General features: G+C 43.7%; 1 protein-coding gene across 2 annotated transcripts in view; it reads left to right on the forward strand.

The window, feature by feature from the left end:
• The window catches only part of Uch-L5 (ubiquitin carboxy-terminal hydrolase L5), a 54147-nt gene that overhangs the window by 6300 nt on the left and 19983 nt on the right, over nt 1–27864 (forward strand). For both annotated transcript variants that reach the window (XM_065432836.2, XM_065432835.2), the window contains exons 4-6: nt 8233–8358; nt 12427–12488; nt 13603–13733. In XM_065432836.2, the coding sequence (XP_065288908.1) occupies nt 8233–8358; nt 12427–12488; nt 13603–13733 (319 nt within the window). The remainder of the gene's footprint in view (nt 1–8232; nt 8359–12426; nt 12489–13602; nt 13734–27864) is intronic.

Genomic DNA, 27864 nt, shown 5'->3' on the forward strand with positions numbered 1-27864 from the left:
ACGGGTTTTTCGTTAAATTTGCTGGCCATCAATGAAAGGTGGCAACTACCTGGCTCACGGTGCAGTCTGAACCACTGGGACGAAGCCTTAGCCGCTTTGTGTTTTAGAGTTGCAGTCTTACGCTATGCATATTTTCGGCACCGCAACGTCGTCAACCTACCAGTGGAGTTTCAACGCGGTACATGGCACAAGTGCTTGCCGCAGCGCGCGTCCGAACGGTTTCTTTTCTCTTTTCTTTTTCTTTTTTTTCTCTTTCTTTCTTTTTTTTTTTTCCCAGGCGACCTTTCGGCGCACGGTGACGCGCGTGACCTTTCCAAAATGTTTCGCAACTAATCTGCTAGGGCAAGGCACATGTGCCATCGTGCCATGAAAAAGGCAGATTATGTGAGTATATAAAAGGCATCGACATTTTCAAAGAAAGCAATGTGCTCTCTGGGGGCATATACGCAAATTCCTTTCACAATACTACTCATCGAGCTCACTGCATGCATGGTAAAGGGTTCTAAATAAAAAATGGCTATCAGTGGTTCCTCGTCTCTCAGTTGTCTCTCGTCTCTCAGGGACCTCTGAAGCCTCCGGTCACTCATATCATCCAGCTCGTCTCGGCAAGTGTGATGCAACAGGGCTCACATTTGCAAATAAGCATGTCTTGCAATATTTTGTCATTACTTCATGTCAGTGCTGAGCGGTTTGCACATTGCTTGAAGTGAACAACCAATTGTGGCCGTACGTGCCGATCTGAGCAAATGCATCGCTCAGATAAATCGGTCTTCATACGGGGAAGGTTGCACACGCTTTGGCTATCCTTTGCCGTGAATATGCTAAATGCCTTGTTCAGGTTGATTTTTAAAAATAAGTGAGCAGCATGTGTAGAGGTCGGCAGCAAGAATTTCTCAACAGCAGTGTGGGCACAGCAGTGAGAGGGGCTCAGCAGTGGGGCAACGAAATTGTCTGACTTGTCTACCGATGACTCCACTCCTGCCGACACGGCCGTCAGCACAACACAGCTGTTGCAGGAAGTTGGCCGACCAAAATCAGTTTTGTGTCAGCCTAGTGCAATTGTGCCTAAACCCATCTAAACTATACTAAACCATCGCAGCTAGTCGACCACACCGGCGATTGTAGCTGCCTCATCTGCAGTGATTCCCCTAGTGACAGCTGCTGTCCCTAAGAAAACTTGAAGTTTCGACACTGGTAAAAAAGTATTAAAGGACTCTGCAGATAGGGGATTGGGAGTAACTTGCCAAGAAAGACATGGTCTTTAAATATATTTGTTGAAAACTAACAAAAGAAAACTTGAAGGTTGCTATAGCACACAGTCTCATTTCATTAAAAGGACTCTGAAGCTCCTTGAGCATTGTGAGAAAACAATCCTTATCTGTAGACAACACTGCCATGAACATGCAAGCCTGAACCTACAATGTCGCATACTAGATTGCTTGCTCTTTGCTGTAGCTTTCCTGGTTGGCAGGTTGTTTTTTTCTGCCCTATGCAACATCTGTGATGACCTTACAGCTAGTGCAAAGCTAGCCATTCAGTGATCATTTATAGCTCAAAAAACTTGCGAGAGCGTGCACACTATTCTAGATCTGAGAAATGGAAGCAACAGTTGTTAACACGTCTTGCCTGCCCTGTCACTGCTCTTTTGTTGCTTCTGTACACCTTTGTCAGATACCAAACTCAAATGTTACCATAAGGGCACCGTGGAAGGAAGCAAAATAAAGGAAGGAGCAATAGGCAGGGACTTGCTACTGCCGCTGGGTCACCTTAGAGAAACCAATGAGTTGAAGGGGAACGAGGAAAGTTAACATATCACTCTTTATACCTCCAATAATATCAAATCTTTTTCAAACATTTTTTTCAAGAATATATTCCTTGAAAGACACCACACTCATTCCAGTGTGTTGCCAAGGTTAAAAATAATGCATTTCAGGATCATTTAAATATTTGTCTCTGGCCTGTCTGTAGGTTCTATGCAAGGATACATTTTGTGGCCTTGAGATATATGTCCTCTTCAGGCACTGTGTGCATAATTTTGCTTGCCAAGATAGGGCATAAGAAGCAAAAGCATTATTGATGAATGTATTCATATGTAAAATGTGGCACATACAACTTAAAACACTTCTGATTACACCTGTGCTGCAAGTTTAAATAATATGTGCTAAATGCTTTCATAAAACAAGTTGATAGGTAGATGGCTGTGTTTGCACTCCATGTTAGCTTGAAGGGAGGCGGCAAGACACAGCTGTTGATTTTAACAACTGGAGACAGAGAACGAACACTAAACGACTAGAGACTGAACTGCACTGAAAAGACTGAGAATGAAACTCAATGAAGAATTTTCAATTCTTCAGTGAGTTTTTTCAAGCTTACAGAATATAGACTCCATGCAAAAACTCTACAGGTGTGTCAGATCACAACTTTGGTTAGGCATGGTAGGCATCTGTTAATGTGGTAGCATTGAGCTTGTTTATTTTGTTTGATTGCCTGTTAAGATGTTGCACATTGAAACAGTTTGTCTAACTCAATTTTGCTGTATAATTAGTTATTTGTCTTTCGCAGTGTGTTACATCAGGCATATTTTTCAAGTGGCCGTGTAGTTCCAAGTGTTCAGGACATTACAGAATTGTTCATGTTTTCATACCTGACGCTTTTGTAGAGACTCTTGGGTGGAGTTCACGTTTTGCAAACTTGGACAAAACGCGATATTTTCTGCAGCTGTATGCATTTCAAGATTGTGAAGATGCATAAAAAATGTGGCGAAACTAAATTTCCACTGGATAGAATTAGCACATGAAGTGGATGTTATATGAAGGGTTTTTTTTTAATTTAACATTAACAGAATTTTTTTTAGTCTCTTGTTGAATGTAGCACAAATTTACTCATTGAGCAGGATTACTCGAAAAGGCAGACATTACTTACAGTGGAAATCAAAATGCATAATTCATTAACAAATAGTAATGTTTTAACTACTTTAGCATACATATTCCACTACATTAATTGAAGCCAGGGATTTCACAACGGACATCCAGCTGGAATGCATTTTGGAACTAGCACCAGATTTGAGATAAGGGCTGTTAAACTTGTGGTAAAAATGCACTGTTCCACTTTTTTATCAAAACACATTTTTATTCATTGAAGCTCAAAAATTACTAGAGCACCGATGCATTTTGTCGTAGACTTGGAAAAACGTATCTTGAAACTGGTGTCGTACTGAGAATTTATTTCAAGTGGATATCACTTTCGAATTCACCGGCTGCGATTCGTACATTAATTTGCAATATATGCCACAAAGGAAGTAATTAAAAATATAATTAACAAAGCTTTGTTTATTCATGATATTCATTTTGATTCCTCAGGCATATAATATCCACCTCTGAGAGTAATCCAACTCAAGAAGTAGAATCATGCTCATGCCACGAGTGAATTTTAAAAATTTTGTGAATGAAAACTAAATGCATTTTTTAAAGCTGTGGTATTATCTTAAAAAGGCAATGGGAGCCAGACATTTTTTGTCAGCTATGCTACATTCTATTTAGGTCACTGTTTTTTGATGACTTTCCTCATTTTGCTTTATCAGTCACCTACTACTTACTCAATTTATAGGTTTTAAAATCATCTGCTGTGTCTTGTTGCCTTCCTTTAGGCTAACCTCATTTCCTGTTCCGGTCAGCATAATCACCCTATTTTTTGCTGCGACTGTAGTCTCTTATTGCCTGGTCAAACAAGCCAACCACCTCTTGAACACTAGTTATGAGGTCTAGCAATTGCTTAGACACCACAGCCACATGAAATATTAACTGAGTAAACATGTTAGGCATCTGTTAAACGGCAGCATTTAGTTAGGCTTGTTTATAAACTTTATTGATCTCTTGTTAAGGTGCTGTTGGACAACAAAACTGTTTCTCAAATTTAATATTTCTAGGCAATTCAAATATTCTGTAGCTTTACTGGTTTATTGGAAAACTACCATGTTGTACTAATGTACTTGTAGTGATGGTACTCTGTTGCATTGATACTCATTGTTAGATTTGCGAAGAGTCAGGTTTGTTGCACACTTCTCACATATTTCTGTTTGGGGCATGTTGCTATGCATAATTTGCATGCTTGTTCCACTGTTGAAAAGAAATGTTCTTATACCTAAAAGACAAAGGTGTCACGGGAAGATGAAGTCTTGGTGTGACAACATTGATAAATGCGGGACTCCTCAGCCTGCAGCCAGTGTTCACTGTTTCGTCAAGAGGACTTGTATTTTTAAAGGGGAACAACTGCTTTTCTTGGCAGCATTTACGTTTATTTATTTATTTAGCATTTTGAGATGCACAGTAGAGATACATACCCACTGTGGTTGCTCAGTGGCTATGGTGTTAAGCTGCTAAGCACGAGGTCGCGGGATCAAATCCCGGCCAGGGCGGTCGCATTTCGATGGGGGCGAAATTCGAAAACGCCCCTGTACTGTACTTGGATTTAGGTGCACGTTAAAAGGTGGTCCAGATTTCTGGAGTCCCTTTTCATTGTGCCTCATAATCGTATCATGGTTTTGGTACATAAAGCCCCGTAATTTAATTAAGATATACATACAGCAGTCTCAGGGCATGCTTAAAGTCACCTCACTCACCCTACGCTTTCGAGACTGCTGCATGTATCCATACACCCTTAGTCATGTTCACACTGTGTGAAATACAGGGGACAACAGCAACATACAGTACACAGAGTTCGTGTGGGTCCTTGAAATCCTTGAACACCCTTGAATTTGAAAAGATTGTTTTCAAGGCCTTGAAAATCCTTGAATTTCCTAAATTTTTATTTTTAATAAACTTCCAGTGATTGTATTCGAGAAAATTTCAACCCTCCTGAATTCCCGCTGCGATTTTGTTAAAAAAGGGGAATTCTCAGGCATTTTGAATTGTCTGGTAAAACTCGGGGAAAACTCAGGGAATCTGTGCTTCATTCAGAGAAAATTGGCTGTCATTTTATTGAAATGGAACAAAAGTCGCGACCTACTGCTGGCTCAAGTAAAAGAGAGGACTTGTTACGGATTGTCTTTGACGCGGTGTCGTTACCTGGAGGAGTTGCCTGTGTGTAGTCTACAATTGATTTTCTGGACGCCCGATTTTTGTGAAATGCCCGATAGCGCGGACGGCTTTGAGGCTCCACCACGCATCCCATAGAGTCGATGTATAAGAACGTCTGTAATTTCAGACACAAGAACCCTTCGCTGTCCGATTTTCTGGAGTTCTTGCCGCGACTGCAGGTCCAAAATGGCATTGATCAAAGCCATCACCGCCGTTTTGATTATCTCACCGCCTTGAATTAACCAGCACTCTCACACGCCGGTCCGCTGGCAGCAGTAGCTACCACTGCGGCAACACTTGGCTTCGCTGCTGTCAGTAATCGCACCAACTCCGCATCTGTAATCCTCACGTATGGCTTCGAAGCTTAGGAAGCACGGTGCGTTGCATAATGCTGGTTCCCAAAAGGTAGCTGCGCCTCAGCACAGCGATATTACATGGTGAACCGTACGTGAAGTATTGCGGTGAAGCTTAACAAGCGTGGGAAGGGGCAATTGTCACGGGACACAGTACGTATTTCATAATTAGACACGCATGTATACCGTATTTACCCGCGTATAACCCGCCCCTGCGTATAACCCGCACCCCTAACTTTGAACTCGGCGAAAAAAAAAAAAAAACTCGCGTATAACCCGCACGTTTACCTGAAAAAAAAAATGAGCGCTAGAAAGATGCAACTCACACTCAGTGATCATTTCGTTTTCAGAACATTTATTCAAACGACCGCCACCACGTCACTGGTTATCCGATTCTTAATCGTCGCCGCTCTCACTACTGCCATCCGAGGCTTCATCGCCACTCTCAAAGACGTAGTCGTCCTCGGAACCATCCAAACTATTACTGATCGCACATTTTTTAAAACTTTTGCGCACCAAATCGGCCGGTATCGCTTTCCACGCATCCACGATCCACTGGCACAGCAATGGAATATCAGGCGTTCGCACGCGTCCCGTCGGTGTGAGGGCGTAAAGGCCGTCGGCCATCCACTGGGCATACAGCCGCTTCACGTGTGCCTTGAACGGCTTGTTCAGGCACACGTCGAGTGGCTGTAGCATGGACGTCATGCCGCCAGGTATTATGACGAGGTCGGTGCTGGTCTCGGCAAGGCGAGCCTTCACCGCATCAGTGCAGTGGCCTCTGAAGGAATCTAGTACGAGCATCGACCGGCGTGCCAGCAAGGCACCTGGTCTTCGCTCCCAGATTACTCGAAGCCAGTCACCGACTAGGCCACTGTTCATCCACGAATTTTCTTCCGCACGCACAACGATTCCTGGGGGCAGTGGAATGCTAGGTAGCGTCTTGCGTTTAAAAATGACATACGGGCGCAGTTTCGTGCTGTCAGCCAAAGCGCATAGCATGACTGTGCAGCGCAGCTTGGCATTTCCGCCGGTCAGCACGCTGACTGATTTGGAGCCCTTTTTTTCCATGGTCGTGTCCATCGGCATCTCAAAGTACACAGGTGTTTGATCAGCATTTCCCACCTGAGACAGCAAATAGCTGTGCTCCTTCCGAAGTGCGATAACATATCGTTGAAAGTTCAACAACTTTTCCTCGTAGGCTTCAGGAAGCCGCTGGCACATGGTTGTTCGCCGCCGCATAGAAAATCCATGTCTTCGCATGAAGCGCTGAAGCCATCCACGGCTTGCACGAAACTCACGTGGAATGTTCAATTCCCGGGCCAACTTCAGGGCTTCCATTTGCGCCATCTCAGTCGAAACAGCGTGGCCACGACTTCTCTGCTCCTCAATGAACTTCGCAAGCTACGTCTCGAGGTGGGGGTACGCGCCAGTCTTCGGACCCCGAAACGCTCGCCTGTCCCGGTTCGTTGCTTCGAGACTCTCTTTTTTCTTCCTCCAGTCGCGAATGCACGACTCGTCGACGTCATGCTGTCTTGCAGCAGCTCTGTTGCCGATTTCTTCGGCAGCGGCTATAATCTTTAGCTTCTCTTTCGCTGTGAAACACTGCCGTCGAGTCGCACTCATGATGCCAGAACAAAGCAGGCAAACAGTGCAAACTGGGGTAAGTACACTAAACAGCGCCTAACGCGAGGCTCAACAATGCTGGCCCGGCTGGCCTTTCGTTGGCCCTTCATCGGCTTGACAAGCGTCGATGACGATGGGGATGGCAGACTACACGGGGAGGCCGCCGCACATTGCGGTGAAGCCGACCCCCCCCCCTCCCAAGTAAAAAATTCGCAGATAACCCGCACCCCCACTTTTTAAACGCGTTTTTTCACATTTTGGTGCGGGTTATACGCGAATAAATACGGTAATTATGGCCCTGCGTGTGGTGCTTGAAAATCCACACACAGTACCTTGAAAGTCCTTAATAACCCTTGAATTTTTGTCATATATGTCATATATAATCCTGAGTACAGTCATAAAAGTACGTATATACAAATGTTCTAATATATTGCGCCAATAACAAATATGAATGAAAAAAATTGACAATTGACAATCGTAGTGCATATGCAGATATTTAGGGCATCAGAATAGTGGCTAGCCAAGCATGTTGGTATGAACACACACTTCAGCAAACAGCGCAAGATGGTGCACACGACACAGGCAGTGGGTTCCAATAAATATGTGTATTGCGCGAGCGTGGAATTTATAGGCCGAGAAGCATGAGTGAAAACATAAACGGCATGATAAACATGAAAAAAATGACTTGAGGTTGCAGGTATGGGGAGAATTGGTCAATTTACAAATACGAGCTTTCCTTGTCTGATAACTGCAGGGATCGCGAACTGATTGATGGACGAAGGACCACGTTTCATGATGGCAAATGCCTTGATAATTTCACATGTGTGCTGGTCATCATGTTTCTTGGCCTATATATATAGTTATGTGTAGTTATTCTTTTCATGACTTGATTCCTGAGTATTCAAGTATCTGTGTTTACTGCTTCATGGTTTTTCAGAATCTTTTTCTCCATAAATTGGTGTATTGTTGACATTGCTAATTTATTAGTGGTAATTGCTGTAGTGTTTGGTGACCTTGTACTGTAAAGCAAGGAAATTACAGTGGATTTGTTAGTGTAAATTCAGATTCTAGTGTTCGTAGTTGTCATTTTTCAACAGAAAAGAAAATAATGAAGCATTTGTATAGTAACTAGGCTTTGGTTATACATTGTGGGTCATGTATTATCCATTCCTTGATAGGTCATCAACAATGCCTGTGCTACACAAGCAATACTAAGTGTCCTCCTTAATGTCAAGCATCCGGACATCACTCTGGGTGAGACGTTGAACTCATTCAAGGATTTTTGTCAGAGCTTTGATGCTACGGTAAGCACGTTTTCTTCTTCTTTTGTAATGCTCAGATGTATTTGTCTCGACACCGAGCGCATCATTATTTAAGCACTACCTTTGCATGTTCTTCCCTTGTTCTGATAGCAGGAGGACTAATATAAGTTGGATGAACTGCTGCATTAATGATAAGTGAGCGGCATATGTTCCTGGAGAGCTATGAGGCCTGTGGCTACACTTGCGTAGATGAATATGATGGAAATGTATGATGTGGGTTCTGTTAGCAGCAACTGCCACTAGGCGTGCCAAAAAAGCAGCATAGAAAATTAATTCTGTATGTTTGCTTGCTTCTAAAAGCTTGTCATAAGAGTTTAATTTCAGAGCCCCAGCTTTTCACTTGCTTCTAGGCTTGTAGCGCAGCTCGGAAGAGCAAAAAAGGAAGGAGGTAGGGGTAATCAAAGGGAACGGAAAACAGAGTGCTCACTCTGTTTTCCGTTCCCTTTGATTACCCCTACCTCCTTCCTTTTTTGGAGCACTCTGTTTTCCGTTCCCTTTGATTACCCCTACCTCCTTCCTTTTTTGCTCTTCCGAGCTGCGCTACAAGCCTAAAAAGTCATGACATACCAACTAGCCCAAACTGCCACGCTTTTGACCTTCACTTGCTTCAATGTATTGAGCATTTCTATCCAGGATGCTAATCTGCTTGGACATATCACTGGGATACCCTGCTGCACATCACGCAAATGCGCTTCATGCTTTGCCTTTGGCAACAAAATGCAAGTGTGAAAGCAAAATTAATAATATATATATATATATATATATATATATATATATATATATATATATATATATATATATATATATATATATAATACACACACCTACATACACTTTTCCAAGTTTAACAAACAGTACCTTTTTGTCAACTATCATTTTTAAGATGCATTCTGAAGTGTGCAGAGATATTTCTTGTAGATTTTAGTTGGACATACAATTTTGTTTCTTTTTGCTTGAAGATAGTGTTTTTTTCTAAAAGTTATAACAATAATTTAAAAAAATAATAATAAAAAAAAGAACATCAGGCTATCGGAGCTGCGAGAAACTTGCTCACAGGGCCCGCCCCAATGGCAGCGCAAACTCGTAACGTAGTGTTTTCTTGCTTGTTTACACTCCTGCCTTAATGTAGATGTCGCGAGGTGCTGTATTTTGTGCTTGGCTGCGCGCACGCTACTTTGAAATTGATTTTAAATATGTTCTAAGCCGTATTCGCTGTTTATATGTTGCAGACAGTGTGTGTATGCCCACCTATATATCCATCTCGCACGTTAACTCGGCTTCAAATTTTTGTGTCAGTACTCCTTTAATATACCAGAGTATTGATGTAACGTACAGGGTTCTGAATATTTAGTTGTGCATGTTCAAAAAAAAGTATTTTGCACTGACCGCTGCACTGTTCTTGCTTAAATTTTGCAGAATGATCGCAATTGTGATTGGCTTCATTTAATATAACACTCGGCACAAGTAGTCGCCTGTTTTAAGACAAAAATGACAAACTGTTTTCACCTATGGGAAAAATGGCATCTGAAAAGCTGGTTCTGGCACACACTTGTGTCACTGCCTGTCGGCGGCAGCAGGGAGGAGCTGCTTTGCAGACGAAATGGCATCTTCAGGGTGTATACCAACCGGGAAAGCCGGGAAAACTGGGAATGCTCAGGGATTTTGAGTAGTCTGGAAAAACTCAGGGAAAACTAGCTGTAATTTTATTGAAAGGGTCGAAAGTTGCGGTAATGCTGGCTCGAGTACAGACAGGAATTGTAATGAGTCGTCTTCGACGCCCTGTCGTCGGCTGGAGGAGTTGCCAGTGGACAGTCAACGACCAACTTCCCAGATTCCCGATAATTTGGACGGCTTCAGGGCACTGCCACCACGTATTCCATAGAGTCAATGTATCAGAATGTCTGAAATTTTCGGACGCAAGAACTCTTTGCCATCCGATTTTCCGGACGTTTTGCCGTGACTGCAGATCTGAAACAGCATTAATCAAAGTCACCACCGCTGCCATTTGATTACCTCACCGCCTCAAACCGGCGCTCTCGCACACAAATCCGCTGGCAGCCGTAGCCACTACTGCGGCAACGTTAGGCCTAACTGCTTCGACGTTCGCTATAAAGCTTCTTGCCGTTAGATGCCGTGTTTTTCATTGAAAAAACTCCCTGCTGTAAGCAATGGCACGGACTCTTTGGTCCCCGCGATTGGCTTAGAAGCTTGGAAAGCATGGTGCGTTGCGTAATGCCGGTTCCCGAAAGTCAGCTTCGCCTCGATGCAGAAATCTTACTTGGTGAAGCATACACAAAAGTATTGCAGTGAAGCATAACAAGCGTGGGAAGGGCCTATTGCCACGGGACACGGTATGTATTTCTTAGTTATACATGCGTGCGCCCGGTATTTCCTGTCACAGTACGAGCACCGGTATGCCTAATATGTGTACCTACAGGCCTTCAGAGCGTTTTTGAATGTGCCTGTGGTGGTTTGAGCCCCTAAGGGCAGTAAATTAGTACATGCATTTATTTTTCCCCACTCGCCAATTTTTCGGACATTTTCGTGGCCCCTAGGGAGTTTGAAAAATCGGACGTGGACTGTGCAACTGATCAAGAAGATGCTTCAAATTGTCCGTGGGGCGAACGAGTGGCGGAAAGAGGACAAGAACAGAAAGGACCTACGCATTGAGGAATGAATGGGAAAGGAAGCGTGCTGCGGCTGTTTTGAAGGAGCTTGAGCTCAAAAAACAAAGTGTTGGCTGATGCCAAGATGCAAGTGTCCCTCATCCAAACCAAAATAAACTCTTTAAAGCAGTGAAACACAGCACTAAGGCGTCATGCCGGGGTTGCGAGTATGTCGGGACAGTTGAAGTTGGCTTACGAGCTGTTGAGAGAGAATCTCAATTGTGACAAAGTTCGGGCTTCATACCACTGAGCTTGCTATCAGTTGATAGAAATAGCTCATATTCGAAAATATATACTTCAGTATGCATCTCCTTTTTATTTGTATTTGAGAATGTCCGACTCCATTTTCTATTTTTTTTTTTCGAAGACATTTTATCTGCTGTGCATTCTTTAACCCCTCCCTTCTATTCTATTTTTGAAGAACATAAACACTACTGCTTAGTATTCAAATTGGATTAAGTCGTTTTTTGTTTAAATTTTTTTCATATGCTTACTAGAGAGTGACAGCATTGGGCAATATGCTTTCAGGCCGTTTTGACATAAAAGATAGTTCTGCATCACTAAGGGAATTGTGCAAAGACACCCAGGGAAAACCTAGAAAACTCAGGGAATTTGGAAATGTCAACTTGCTAGACACCCTGATCTTGAAATTGGCCGCTTACAAAGCGGCAGCTCCTTCCTGCTGCTGCCAGCAGGCGGCGACATAAGTCTGTGCCAGGGCCGGCTTTTCAGATGCCATTTTTCTTATAGACGAAAGCAGTTTCTCATTTTTGTCTTAAAAAACAGGCGACTACTCGTGCCAAGTGTTGTACTAAACGAAGCTGACAACAAAATTCGATTGTTCTGCAAAATTTGAGCAAGAACAGTGCAGCGGTCAGTGCAAAATATTTTTTTGAACACGCGCAACCAAATAATCAGGACCCTGTATATGAATGATATGAACAACCCGCATACTTGCCAAAGGGAGCCTTAGCATAAATGAGCTGTGCGACATATTGCTGTCAGGAAATGCTCTGTGGTACCACCAAAAATGGTTTTCACATAAAATAAAAGCCTTGCCAAAGAGGAATAGTTTGTATAGCTAAAATAAACACATTTGATGGGTAAATAATGGTGTTCTGCTGCTGAGCACATAGTAACGAATCACAAGGAAATTGTGGCCTGATGCCTGTGGGGGCACTATGGGAAAACTCTCATGCAGTGCTATTTGAATGTGTATTTAATAACTCCAGGTAATCAAGATTAATCCAGAGCTCTCCCCAATGTCTGCTTTCATAGCCTGAATGATGTTGGAATGTGATCCCTCCCCCCTCATCAGATCACTGTATCCTGCAAAGTGGTAACCTTGGTGCCAGTTGTGATATGACCGTTACCATATTTACAGATGAAAGGCCTTACCTTGAGCAACTCTGACGTTATACGAGAAGTGCACAACAGCTTTTCAAGGTAAGCTCCACATTAGGAATGCTTAATTTGCAAGACTACTATTTAAGTATTCATATAAAGTGGTAAAGGGGCTTGAAAGACACCAGGCATTACGGCCTTATAGTCATCCTCAAAATATATAACCAAGTTACTAGTATATTTAACATATACTGTCTGAACTATTTTTATCTCTGAACAGCAATGGCTTTTTAATGAAGAGGCGTTGCACAGCAGACACACAGCAATGGCGATCTCTTTTTAGTGTTTCCTTCTGGACACGCTACCAAAAGCGTGTGGCGCTGGCAACAAAATCGGGCAAATGAAAGTGATCTCGAAATATAAGTAAAAAGTTGTTGCATTAGACGTTTTTCAAATAAGTTTAACAAAGCCAGATTAAGAAACGTAGCAAAGATTTATTCTTGTACTTTAAAGAGTGTTTGCAGGACTTAGTGAAGTGCACAAACTTGCCTGGCAACATTGGGCTTTTTTTTATTGCGTTGGCTGCAGCGTTCCCACTATAGGGTGCTTTTTGCGTGCACCCAGGGCTGTTTCGTCAGTGGCATTGGCCATCGATGCTCACAATGCTGCGCGTGATTTTTCTCGCCCGTGCGGCACGCCTCTGTAAGCGCCATCGCGTGACATTCGCAACCCGCTCGACCTGCTTACGAGAGTACAGAAGAAAATGAGCATTGCTGGGTTTTGTGCACCTTCTGTGAGACATAAAATAATTTTTTACGATGAGCCTAGGCCACAGAAAAATGCACATTTGCTTTTTTTTTTTTTAATATATAATAATCGCTGGCACCCGCTGGTTTCGAGGCTACTCCTTTTCAACTGTAAAAGAGATAGACGAACTCCGTTTCTAAAAAAGACCGCCTCTGAAAAAGAGATCACTCCCTGTCGTGTGTCTGTGGGTGAAACTCCTTTTCAGGAGAAGTCTTTTTGTTCAAAAGACTTTCGAATGACCGTGTGACAGGGGTATAAGTTCTGTTTACTTAATTCCAAGTTTAGCCTTTATGTCTTCTAACTGCCGCAGTTTGTTTATGTCATGTCTAGATATTTTCTTAATTCCTTTTTGGTCTCTTAAAATTGTGTGGGCTGTTGTGTGATGGACAGTCTTGTTTGTTTGCAACAGGCAGCAGATGTTTGAGTTTGATATAAAGCAAAGCTCAAAGGATGATGATGTTTATCACTTCATTGGCTATGTGCCAATTGACAGCCGCCTCTATGAACTGGATGGTCTGAAAGAAGGGCCCATTGACCTCGGTTAGTGATGTTTTTAAATTTTCTTATTTCTACCAGTGATTTTCGTGTGCAGCTCAGCACGCATGAGTGACAAAAGCACAAAAGGAAGGAACACATGCACAAACCTTTTGTTCCTGTTCCATCCTGTTCCTTCCTGTTGTGCTCTTGTCACTCGTGTTTGCTGAATTTCTCAAGAATATGAATCTGTGGGAACTTGCCCAACTTTCTGTTCTACTTTAACTGATTCACTTCGCAGTAAGATTTATACCTTTAACTTGAGCAAACTTGAGCTCTTTTCTGAAGTTATAAATAAAAACTAAAGGTTTGCACTATTCACAACCATTGCAACCCCAGTTAGTCTGTGTTACTAATTTCAGTTTCCTAGAGAGCTGAGGTGGAACCCTTTTGGGCACAAACGAAGCTCATATAATAGCTTGTATAACTGTGTGCAAGGGTGTTTTGTGCTTATACTGAAGGCTTTGCAGCGTCTACCAGGGTGTTTGCAAGGTGTCTACCAACCGGGAAAACCAGGAATTCTCAGGGATATTGAGTAGTCTGGAAAAACTCGGGGATAACTCAGGGAATTTGTGCCTCTATCAGGGAAAATTAGCTGTAATTTTATTGAAAGGGTCGAAAGTTGCAGTAATTCTGGCTCGAGTAACAGACAGTAATCGTAATGAATCGTCTTTGACGCCCTTTCGTTGGCTGGAGGAGTTGCCAGTTGCCAGTCAGCTACCGCTTTCTGGATGCCCGATAATCAAGACGGCTTCGCAGCACCACCATGTACCCATAAAGTCAATGTGTCAGAAAGTCTGAAATTTTAGATGCAAGAATCCTTCGCAGTCCGTTTTCCGGACTTCTTGCCGTGACCACAGGTCCGAAACCGCATTTATCAAAGCCACCACCACTGCCGTGTTGATTACCTCGCCGCTTCAACCCGGCGCTCTCGCACGCAGATCCGCTGGCAGCTGTAGCCACCACTGCGGCAACGCTAGACCAAACTGCTTGACATTCGCTATTAAGCTTTCTGCCGAATTCGCTTCTCTGCATTCGCTGTTTCTGCATTCGCTTCTCCCGAAAGAATTCGCTTCTCTCAGCAATGGCACCGACTCCGCCTAGGAGGTCCTCGCGATTGGCCTAGAATTGGAAAGCACGGTGCGTTGTATAATGTTGTTTCCCGATGCAAGATGCAAGATGCAAGAATCCTTCGCAGTCCGTTTTCCGGACTTCTTGCCGCAACCACAGGTCCGAAACCGCATTTATCAAAGCCACCACCACTGCCGTGTTGATTACCTCGCCGCTTCAACCTGGCGCTCTCGCACGCAGATCCGCTGGCAGCTGTAGCCACCACTGCGGCAACACTAGACCAAACTGCTTGACATTCGCTATTAAGCTTTCTGCCGAATTCGCTTCTCTGCATTCGCTGTTTCTGCATTCGCTTCTCCCGAAAGAATTCGCTTCTCTCAGCAATGGCACCGACTCCGCCTAGGAGGTCCTCGCGATTGGCCTAGAATTGGAAAGCACGGTGCGTTGTATAATGTTGTTTCCCGAAAGTCAGCTTCGCCTTTGTACAGAAATGTTACTGTCTTGGCAGCAGCGGCAGTGCTTGCGCATCTGCTCACGCATTCGTTTCTACTTCTACAGGCCATCTTGTTAAGCAAGTTCTTCTCTGAAGACCACCCGATTACGGCTGGCTCGACTGCACGTGCCATCAAGGAAGCTATCTTGTCAAGCAGCATCTTCACAGAAGACCACCAGGCGGTGCTCGGTTCTCCCGGCATCGCTACATAAAGGCCACCTTCGTCTGCTGTCGACCAGTCTTGGCAGCAGCGGCAGTGCTTGCGCATCTGCTCACGCATTCGTTTCTACTTCTACAGGCCATCTTGTTAAGCAAGTTCTTCTCTGAAGACCACCCGATTACGGCTGGCTCGACTGCACGTGCCATCAAGGAAGCTATCTTGTCAAGCAGCATCTTCACAGAAGACCACCAGGCGGTGCTCGGTTCTCCCGGCATCGCTACATAAAGGCCACCTTCGTCTGCTGTCGACCAGTCTTGGCAGCAGCGGCAGTGCTTGCGCATCTGCTCACGCATTCGTTTCTACTTCTACAGGTTGGTTACGACAGCATCTGTCGTTTTTGTTATTCTCCTGTTACTGACGCTGCTGCCAAGAACTGTTTTATGCTACTTGTATCTTTGCATTAGGTTTTTCAGTGTTTTTTTTAGTGTTGTTAGACATGCCCACCTGTGCTGAGCTCGCTAAGAGAATCGATGAACTGGAAACAAGACTTCTTAATCAATCGGATCATATGACTGATCGCATTGTTGAGAAGATTTTCGTTCACATGAAGACATCTGGCGTTGACGTGCTGGAGCTAAAAAAGCACGTGGACAGCCTTGAGTCCAGTCTTAAGTTTCTGAACGATCTGGTTGACAAGCTGCACGGTGAAAAGGCCTCACTCGTGGCAGAAAATAAAGCCCTCAAAATGGAAAACTGTTCACTTTCCCGCAGGGTCTCCGAGCTTGACCAGTACTCTCGCATTAACAACATCGAGATCAGGGGTATCCCTTGTACACAGGGCGAGGACTGTGTTGCAGTTTTGGAGACAGTGGGCAGGAAAATTGGTTGTCCCGTAACTTCTGCTGATATCGATGTTGTTCACCGAGTCGCTACTAAAGATAAGGGTAAGAAAAACTTAATTGCAAGATTCTGTTCTCGAACGAAAAAGAATGAGTTTATCGGCAAGGCACGAAAGGCAAGGCTCTGCCTGAATGACATCGGCAAATATGACAACAACTTTCCCATATTTGTTAATGACCACTTGTCACCACAAAATAAGGCACTCTTTTCCAAAGCGCTAGTGCTAAAGAAAGCCAATAACTGGAAGCACCTGTGGACGGATAATTGTCAGATTAAGGCCAGAAAGACAAATGAAAGCCGTGTTTGTCGCATTGCTGATGAGTCCGACCTTTCTGTTTTCAACTAACTGCCTGTATTCTGACTCTTAATATCATTACCATCCACCATGGATTCTTACCTGTCAGCATCTGCGCTGAATAAATTCATGTCACGCGACTACCATTCAATTATTCACTTCAATGCTAGAAGTCTCCGCAAGCATTTTGATGATTTTGAGAACCTGTTTTCGACACTTAACAATACCTTTTCAATAATATGTGTGTCTGAAACCTGGCTTAGTAATGATGACAAGGACCTATTCTGCTTTAACTCATACACTTCTGAGTATTCTCACAGAGAAATTAGTAATCACGGTGGTTCAGCTATATTTGTCTCATCTAACATTCCATATAAACAACGGCCAGATTTGGAGTTGAATATTACTAACTGTGAATCTGTGTTTGTTGAATTTGATTCCCCCGTCTTCAGTATAGGCAACAAGAACTTAGTGTTTGGCTGCATTTATCGCTCACCTTCTTCTTTAGTTACTCACTTCTGTAGTGCGCTTGATCTAACCATGGAAAAAATATCATACGCTAATTGTAATGCAATAATCATGGGCGATATCAACATTAACCTCTTAGATACCAATTCATCTAATTCTTCTAGTTATTCAAGCATTTTCCACAGTTTTGGATATGAATGTTTAATTTCCCTCCCTACTCGTTGTCCTAACGTTGCTGATGGTACCTTAATTGATCATGCATTATCGAACTTAACAGATCCACCTGAGGCTGGAATTGTTACCATCGATATTACCGATCACTATCCTATCGTTCTACGCCTGCGCAATCACTCAGCCTTATCTAACACGTCATTCTACAAAGTTGTACTTGACAGAGAGATGTTCCTTGCAAGTGTAACTGAAACTGACTGGTCAGAAGTTATGTCGTCTAATGAACCTCAAAAATGTTTTTCGCAATTTTTAACCACACTTTCATCGCATTTCAACTCCCACTCTCATAAAATAAAATGCAGAAAAAAAGTATCATTGCCACAAAATCCATGGCTTACAGAGAGCCTTCTGAAAGCTATGCGGTCTCGTGAAAATTTATATAAAAAAACAAAGAAGCAACCTTTCAATACTAAACTACTTGCCCGTTACAAAAAATTTTCTAACTTTCTTTCTGCAAAGCTTAGAAATGCGAAGAGGAATTATAACGAACAAAAAATTATAGAATGTGGTAATAACACTAGGAAAAAGTGGGAAATAGTCAACACCTTTTTAAACCATAACTCTCAGAAAGTCATTTCGAGCATCATTCACAATGACATGGAGTACATTAATCCGCTTGATATTGCAAATGCATTTTGTGACGCTTTCTTCAATAGCACTTCTGATTCTGATTCATGCTGCAACATGTCCTTTAAGCGCTTACCTCACTCATTTTTCCTTTTTCCAACAACACCTGATGAAGTTATGCTAGGAGAATGCCAGCAAACTTTAGAGCAGGAAAAAATCGAGAGGCAGACATAGACAAAGAGACAGGAAGGTGGCTTTGTCTATGTCTGCCTCTCGATTTTTTCCTGCTCTAAAGTTTGCTGGCATTCTCCTAGCATAACTATGTACCAACTAGCCCAACAAGCCACTCTCATGAACCTGATGAAGTAATCTTAGTAATTAAAACCCTTAAAGCCACTAGTGCTGGCCTAGATAATATTAATTCTTACCACATTAAAATGATCGCGGAACATATCGCTAACGTCCTCTCAGCTATCATTAACCTAATTTTTAAAACCGGTGTTTTTCCACGTGAACTCAAACGTGGTCGAGTCATTCCCATTTTCAAAAAAGGTGATCGCACGCTTACACGGAATTATAAACCCATTTGCATTCTTCCATTTTTTAATAAAGTTATTGAAAAACTTATCGAAAAACGTTTAACAAAATATTTAGACAAATTTAGTATTCTTTCCCCTTTTCAGTTCGGCTTTCGTTCAGGCTTTTCAACTAATCTGGCACTTATATCTCTTACTGATTATCTCAAAAAAGCAATTGATGAAGGTAAATTTGCAGCCTCTATATTCGTTGACCTATCGAAGGCCTTCGACTCAATTAATCACACAATTCTTTGTGCTAAACTTGAAGCCATCGGAATAACTGGTCCGCCTCTACTTCTAATCCGCAGCTACTTACTAGATAGAAAACAAGTCGTTAATATTTCTGGGTACTACTCTAAAGAAGCTACTACTAACATTGGAGTACCACAGGGGTCCATATTAGGTCCTCTACTTTTCCTAATTTATATTAATGATCTGCCCAGTTGCCTCTCCTCATCGAAGTGTATTCTGTACGCAGATGATACTACTATATTTAGCTCTAACAATTGTATATCAACACTAACACGCGAGCTCAATGAAGATCTCGTGAAAATTTCCACATGGTGTGAACTTAATAAGCTACAGATTAACCATAATAAGACTAATTTTGTCGTTTTTGCCTCACATCAGCGATCGCCGGAGCTCCTTCAGTCTATTTCAATCAACAATCACCTAATCAATGCAGTTGATCATTGCACCTATTTAGGTGTGGAATTTGACCGCCATCTCAAATTTCACCTTCACATTGCTAATGTTAAAAAGAAAATGGCATACGGGATACGCGTTTTAATCAAAGCACGACCATATTTCTCATTTTCTACTCTCATGTCGCTTTATTATGCTTTTGTTCATTCTCATATTAACTATAACATTGAATCATGGGGAAACACTTATAACAGTCACCTAACTTCGTTGCAAGTCATTCAGAATCGAGCTATTCGGCTAATAACATTTTCACCTCGTAGCATTAGCGCAACTCGGCTGTTACATGCACATTATATTTTGAATGTGACTGACCTTGTTAAATATAACCTGGCCATATTTATTTTTAGGGCATTAAACAATGATATTCCAGTAATCATCATACCGAAGACATCCCTTACTAATACTAATAATACTAGATTTGCTGAAGATATTAACTTCATTTTGCCCTTAGTTCGCACCAACTATGGTAAGCAATCACTACACTTTTCAGCATTATCTCTGTGGAATACATTACCATTCCCTTTAAAATTGTTCAAAGCTCACAGATTTCGTACTGAACTTAAGCATTTTCTTTTAACTTCCTCTGACTTTCCCATTTGAGTATAGTATGAGTTGTATTATTAACTTTCTCTTTGTCTCTTGATTTCCTTCCGGCATATATATATGTGTATATATATATTATTTCACTTTCTTTCTTTTAGCTATTTTTTTCACCTTTTGTTGACTAAGTCGAAGCCTTGTTTTTTGCTTAATACTTGCATATGCTGCTTTTCTGTTCATTTATGCCTTGTCTCTTAAAACCTTTGTTTGTAAATTTTTCATGTTGCCATTATTGTATGTATTATTAATTCTAGTCATCATGCACAGGAGGTCCCATTTCAGTTTCTAACTACGGGACCTCCTTCTGTATATACATATGTTGTAATTATCATCATTTTGTCATGAATAAAACTGATTCTGATTCTGATTCTGATCTGAAGCATACGCAGAAGTATTGCAGTGAAGCATAACAAGCTTGGGAAGGGGCTATTGCCACGGGACACAGTATGTATTCCTTAATTATACACTCATGCACCCGGTATCTCCTGTCACAGTATGAGCACTGATATGCCTAATACGTGTACTGACAGGCCTTCAGAGCGTTTTCGAATGTGCCTGTGGTTGTTTGAGCCCTTAAGGACAGTAATTGGCATGCATCTATTTTTTCCAGCTGGACGATTTCTCAGACGTTTCCCTGGCCTAGGGAGTTCGAAAAATGTGCGTTCGGTGAACCACGTCGTCTCCCATCAGATGAGATAAAGAAAGCCCTGCCGCTTCCTCATTAGCAGTCACGATGCAGACGACCTTGTTCACCAAACGCACAACACCACTGCTAAATGCTCCGTCATGTGGCTTTTTTCATATTTTGCTGGCTTTCTTTGGAACCCGGAAAAAATAACTATGTGAGACGTATCGTAAAGCAAACAACTCGATCGGTGGTTTCTGAAGGTGCTCTACAAGCCTACGTATCATGCTTGGGGTCCTCAGCCAATAATCAAGAAGTTGGGTAATTAAACTTAATTAATTAGTGAGTTATGGAGAAAGCAAAAAAAAATGTCCAAGTTACTATAGACTATTGCGAATAGTATGCGTTCGGTTCAATTCACTTCCGACGCACCTCTCATTTTCAAAATCCTTGCTCAAGTTGTGTGAGACACCCTGTATATATATGTATATTATTCTGTGGTTGCAAAAATTTTCAAAGTAATGTGTTTTGACCACAGTGAGTCAGTTATGTAGGTCAGACTGAAGAAGCACAAGGGGCTTGTTGCATGTGCTATGCTGCAGGCTGCATGTGTGTGGTACAGAATGTGAGGAAAAGAAAAGACAATGTTCCAGCGGTTTTCTTCTTAGCAGTGCTCATAGCGAACAGCACACAATCATTTCGTTTTGGTTGGGTACTAGCACAGCTTTTGCCTCACTCATTTGTCATTACCTTTGCAGTGCTACCCCGCGTTCCTGAGCACAAATGCACTGAGTGTGAACTAGCACAGGGACAAATGCCTCCGAGTTGACCGGCATTCGGTGGTGCATAATAGCATACAGGTTCAAATGAACCAACTTTTACTATATGGCATACCTGCCAACTCATCCGAATTTTCCGTAAAATGCACGAATTTCAAGCAGTCTTACGATTTTACGTATCTTGCTTGAAATTTTACAGAATACATTTTATTTGCGGAAAAAAAAAAACATGGAAATGTACTAAAACTAACCCTGATACCTTGCGCCGCCACGAGAGGGCAATACGTATGCGTGGTATCATCATCAGCAGCTACAAGGTTGTAGTGACTTCTGTCGTCTATAGGGGGGTCGCGAATCCATATCCAAAGCTCAGTAGTGCTGATAGCGCCCCTAGCGCCTCCGCAAGCCTGTTGCCATGCTGTTGCCTTTGTTCACACATGCGCGCGAGTTTGGACTTAAGTAAGCTTCAGTCACTGCAGTGTTGATCTCGCCTTTTGTATGACTAGCTGCCACGTCGGGGGCAGTGCGACTCCAGCCTGTAGCAGCTTCACAGGGCTCGGGAAGTACTGAAGCAGCTTCACAGGAAAGTACTGTCAGGGCTCGAAGCCCTGACAGTACTTGCAAGTGTTTATGAAATCGTACACAGCAGAATTTCCGTGCTTTGTGTCTTCAAAGAAAGGGAAGAAGTTCGGATTCTGCACCACATGTGTCTGTGATGTGAACATCTCGCATGGCGGCAAGTCTGATATCAAGGTCCACATCGCTTCGAAAAAGCATTAGGGATAAGTGCGAGCTGCGGACAGCCAGCCAAGTCTAGCAAGTTTTGTATGCAGCAACGACCTCGGTGCGATACGTGCAGAATGCCTCTTCACGGCATTTTTAGTTGAACACCACATCCCGCTGAGTGTCGGCGATCATGCCGGACCGCTTTTCCAGAAGATGTTCCCCGAGTGCAAAGAAGCAAAATGCTATGCCTGTGGACAAACAAAGACGATGTCAATTGTTCGGGAAATGGCCTCCAATGCGGAGACTCCTTTGCTGGATGCCCTAAAACAGCAAGTATTTTCGATCGCTGTGGATGGCTGTAACAATAGGGGTACGCAGCTTTACCCTGTTGTTGCAACACATTTCGTTATTAAAGAAATGAGTAGAGTCGAAAGCAGCCTTCTTTGCCTCGGGCCAATCTAAGGGGGAGCAATGGGTCACAAGATTGCAAATCTGGTTCTGGACAAAATGAAGTCTCGGAATTTGCCTATTGGAAACCTGTTGGCTATGTGTTCGGACAATGCCAATGTCGTGATCAGCAAGAAAAACAGTGTTTCTACTTTATTGAGAGGCTCAACCAGGTTTGATGGGGTTGGTTGCCCGTGCCATCTCGTCAATTTGGCCGCCCAAAAAGGAGCTTCACGTCTTCCTGTAAAGGTTGATGAGGCTTTGGTTGACATTTTTCTTTTACCTAGAGAAAAGCTTGAAACGGAAAGATTGACGTAAAGGGTTCCAAAAAATGCATGAAACCATGGTCAGAAAAATGTTGAAGCATTTGCCGACATGTTGGCTGTCATTGGGAAAGTGTTTGAAGAGGCTGCTCGACCAGTGGAAGCCACTACTCTGCTTTTTTTTTTATCTGAAACAAAGCAGTGCAACAAGCAGAGCTTGTTTTTGGAGTCATACCAAATTCCAGAGACTTCCTCACAAACCCCCAAGAACCCTGCACTGACCCCAAAGTCTGCTACACATCTTCGCAAGACTGCTGCAGGCCTCGGGGGGAAAAAAAGCACCGACAGCGATGAACTCTTACTAAAGAGGAAAGGAGCTAATTCTGTATCTCAAGCAAAAACACTGAAACGTTATACCAAGGATTCTGGTGAAGCCAGCCACGTGGCCCGTGAGGAATGCCTCTCTTATTTTTTGTCATCTGAGCTAAACAGGGCATGCTGTCTTTTTCTCCAAAATGTTATACCGCTTTTTGAGAAGGCAAACTGCCTTCTTCAGGCATAGGCTCCTCAGATTCATGTACTGAGGGGCCTCTTGAACCACCTTTTCGAGGATCTCCTGACTAGATTTGTGCGCCCAGGTGTTGTCAATAGAGACTTTTAGCGTGTCCGGTATTCGGGCAAGCGCGGGCGTTTTTCCGGTTTAGTGGGGGCGTCAACGTGAGCGGCCAGATTGGTGGCGCCAGCTGGTGGCGCAAATCTCAACCACACAAGCACAAAGCTAATTACTCTATTCTGCTTAGCTGCTGGCGTAAATTTTCGACAGTGGCGTAATCGTGTTCACAGTTATGCCGCTGCCAAAAATTTGCACGAGTGGCGAAGCAGGATATGGTGAGTTACTGCAGTTTTAGCTATGCGTTTGTCTGGTTGAGCTCTACAACACCAGGCGGCTTCACCGCTCCGGCCGCTCACGTTTACGCCCCGACCATCCGGTAATCTGCCCAAACCGCTCCCGTTTACCGGAATAGCGTGCAAGCTAAATGTCTCTAATGCATGTCATTCATTGCTGGAAGTTGACTATGGAGCTGTAGAGAACCAGAAAGGTGATGAAGACATAGTCATTGGCAGCACGACCTACTCTTTGGTTGAGACACTGACCTGCATTGAGAGAGAGTTTTTCTCGCTGTACATCTGTGCTTAACGGCAACATTCGATTACATTCCCCACAAATTCCCACTAGAAGACGTCAATCTCAAGATGGCTGAAGTCGCTCAATTACAAGCTCTGGAAACTGCTTCATTCAACAGCATACGTCATTTTACTATGGCGTTCCCCGCTATCCTACCCCAGTAAAGTGGCGAATCAAAAGAAGAAGCAATCGACGCACTTGAAGTCGAGTTTACCATCTTGCAAGTATATCAGGTTCCAGCCAACATATAGAATGAGCCAAGGTGCGACGTGCAGTGGTCGCAATTAGGAAGAGTTCAAAGTGTCGACTGATAGCTCAGGTTCCACAGAATTTCAGTGGTTGTGCTGGGTATTCTCTCCATTCCCCACAGCATTGCTGAATGTGAGAGAATATTCAGCATTGTGAACAAAACTCGAACGTCTGCTGATGGTCAAGGGGCACCAAAGTGGTACTTCATACCTGCCAACACTCCCGATTCGCCCGGGAGACTCCCGATTTTTTATTGAACTTTCCGATTGTACGATCACCCTCTTATATCTCCCAAAAAGTGGTCTCTGTTCGCGCAATAATGGTTTTTGTGAAACCGACACCGTAGAATCTACAGTCACATCGTAATCGTCAGCATCACCAACAACGGCCGCACTAGCACCATCAGTATCATCGACTAAGCAGCCGACTACCGTGCCTAGTAAGCCAACCAAAGCCAGAGCCAATGTAGCTCTCGCATTTCATGCGTGCCTTCCTCCACGGTGCATCTTGTTGCTGCTGACAACGGTGCTTGTATGTATGATTAGTGTTGGCTAGGCCATGTGTGCGTGGTGCATCGTGTAAAGTTACGATCTTCATGTGCTTGATGCCACAGCACTATCAAAGCCCAAGAAAAGGTATTTGCAGAAGTTTTTCCGATCTTGTATTTCTGAATTTCCGTGCTTTTTAAAAAACATCAGGAAAAGGAGAACATTTTGCATTTTGTACAATGTGTCGATGCGACGTCAGCGTGTCTCGCGGTGGCAAAGGTGACTTGAAACTGCACGTTTCCATGACGAAGCATCAAAGCTATGTTTGCACCGCTGAGCAGCAAGACAACATAGTGAACTTTCTCCGGAACAAATGCGACAGTGTCATACATGTGAAGTGCCTGTTTACGAGATTCCTCGTCGAACACGACCTACCCCTTATGCCCCAACCACTGGCACGCGCCGGAAAGCTTCGGCGCGCGCCGAAGAGCCAAATGCGTCAAAGCGTCGGTCGGGAACTCGGCGAAGCGAAACGTCGCGCAGCGATTATGTCTACTGCTGATGCTAGAAGTTTGCCGACGCGCGGCGAAGCTGTGCCGGCGTGCACTAATGAGAGGCTGCGACGAGTCGCAGGCGTCAACCAATCGGAGGCTGCGGAGCCTCCGGCTGCTAGGCCTGTAATGGCCGACGATGCGAAGTGCGCCGGCACCAACGATCGTCCGAGTTTTTTGGACGCACGACGCGCACGACAGTGTTCCTGAAAGACAGTGTTGTAATAGTAGGCCAACAACGACACGACCGACCGACCGACGACCGTGGGTTGTGGCAGTGCGACGTGGATCCGAAGCGACTTCGAACGACGCCGACTAATCCAACCTGCCCACTGGGTTCCGCCGGGGCTCGGTACGATCGTCTGCTAAAACAGCCAACCGAATCACGATTGCCGCAACGTCTGTGCTTGTTGTATGTGCATTTTGTTGTGCTCAAAACGAATGGAAACATGTTTACGAGCTCTGAAGTCTGGATAATCAACACTCGCCTATCGCCGATGTTGTTTACGTTACGCGTAGGCCTAGCGCGTCCATCGAGTTCGTAACTGGCGAGTGAACTAACTCACCTGAGAAACTCTGTCGAAGGAAATGAATTTTCAGGTCTGTTTGGTGCTGCAGTGATTTAAAATATGGCACTCTTGACTTCGTGTGACCTGTGATGTGGTGAATGAACCGTGTGGAAGTTGGGTTGGTCAACCGCGGCTTGTTTTGTGTGGTGTCGGTTGACTCAAGTTTGACGTGCAAGCTCTGCGCTGTTTCCAGTGGTAAAGATAACTTCCGAAAGCGAAATACACTAGCAGCCGAACTATTGGAAGTACTTACATAATCAGCCGTGCCGCCTGTTTCAGCTGACACTGCGCTCTTCTATTCGGCATGTGAATCCAGTTCAGTACAAGTTCACTGGACTCATTCACTCACTTCTTTCTAGTGCATCCGTCTTTTGGGCTAGTTGGGCATAAATCGCTCGTGTAGCAATCAAGAACACTGACGCACTGAAGCATACGTGACAACGCAGTCATGTTTGAGTCAGTGTGTCGTTATAGTTGAGCACTGCAAAAAGAAATCTGTTTGCAACGTGTGCCCTGTGTGTAGTGCATAGCAGGACCTGCATCATGCAATACCTATGCATGTAGCAGCGTATACCACGATTGCTTCGATGCCCGCTTCAGAATCAGCAAGTTCTGAGTCAATGAAACTATAATTGATTTTTTATCTCACTTTTTGCTTATGGAAAGTGTAGATGGTGTGAGTGCATTGTGGGGAAGGTGAAAAGGTGTCATCAGTGTTTTCTGCAGTCAGTATGCTTAAACTGCTGGAATCCCTTGAGCCTCTACTAATATGTTTCTTGCTGCGATACTATAAATTGTAGTCAGGACAAAGATCTACTCAAAACCAAGTTACTAGTGCATCTGCGCAGAATGTGTTTGATTAACAAGTTAATGCTTCCACAACAACAATATGCCGATGCACAGCATATGTGCTTACAATAAATACATTCCGTAAAGGAGAACGACTGGGATCAAACTTTGTAGTAGCACCGTAAAAAGTGCTGCCATGCGTATCAGCCACAACGAAACTGCTGCACGTCCAACCTTCTTCCTTAGAGGCACTTCTATGAAGACTGTTCGGGCCCTTCCCATTCTGGGTGTAGCATTTAGCTGTTCTCTCAACTTTTCCGCATATGTCACCAGCACTGTATGTAAGCACTGGCCCTTTCTTGGCTTTGTGTCCCGTGTCTCCCTTCCCTCATGACCTAAGGGTTTCCAAGCACTCTACACTTCTATCATTCTGTCACGACTTGAGTACTGCTCATCAGTATAGTTCCCGTACCAAACTCTCGACGCTAACAAACTTAAGCTTGTTCAGCGCCGGACAATACGCACCCTTTACTCCCGTCTTTTCGGTTGTCACAAGCTCATGCCAGCTTTGAGGATTGCCTCAAACCCCTCAGTTAGCACACCCTGCAATACCAACGCAACATTGCACTAGTCTATACTGCAGGGTGTTTGACGACTCTCTGGACAGCACTAATCTTTCTTCAGTTCGTCTGAATTCTGACCTCAGCACAGCCTGAGCCCTCATCACGCCTCTATGGCCCGACACCACAACTCCATGATTATATCTCGCATGCAAAGCTCTCTCTCCACCCCCCTGGCGATTTGGATTCTCCTCCCTTGGAACCAGAATGAATTAGCACTCCTGTGTGTTGTGCACGTGGAGGGGAAGGAAGTGTCTTCTGCATCCTGCAAATTCCTGCTCTAGATGGCTGGTTATCAGATGCTCTAACATACAGGCATCAGCCTTCTTTTTAGTCTAGTGTGCCAAGTTACCACTAAGATTATTATTATTAGAATCATCACTTTGACCACGTTGATTGTGTTGAAGCCGGCGTGACGCATAATTCAAAATATTTCTGGGGCTTTGTGGGCTCTCCCTTCTAAAAAGGGTGCCAAAGATGTACGTCTTCTTCATGAAAATAGTGGTGTTGTCTTGAACACTGCTGATACCTTTGCAGAACATTTCTATTTGCTATATAGTGTGAAATATGCTTCAAGTAACCTTCCTTCCCAGTCTGGCACAGTGTATGCTAACAGTCAATGAAAACCTCGTTTCCAAGTATATGAAGTGCCTTAAACTTTGCCTTAAACTTTCCCTTTCTTGTGGTGTTGATGGTATTTCCTCCACAGAGCTTAACCCTTTGAGACGCTGTCTACACAATTGGGCACAGCAGGAGCGTGCATCAATAGCAAAAGCA

Source organism: Dermacentor albipictus, chromosome 1 (genome assembly GCF_038994185.2).
Source record: "Dermacentor albipictus isolate Rhodes 1998 colony chromosome 1, USDA_Dalb.pri_finalv2, whole genome shotgun sequence".
NCBI classification, from domain to species: Eukaryota; Metazoa; Arthropoda; class Arachnida; order Ixodida; family Ixodidae; genus Dermacentor; species Dermacentor albipictus.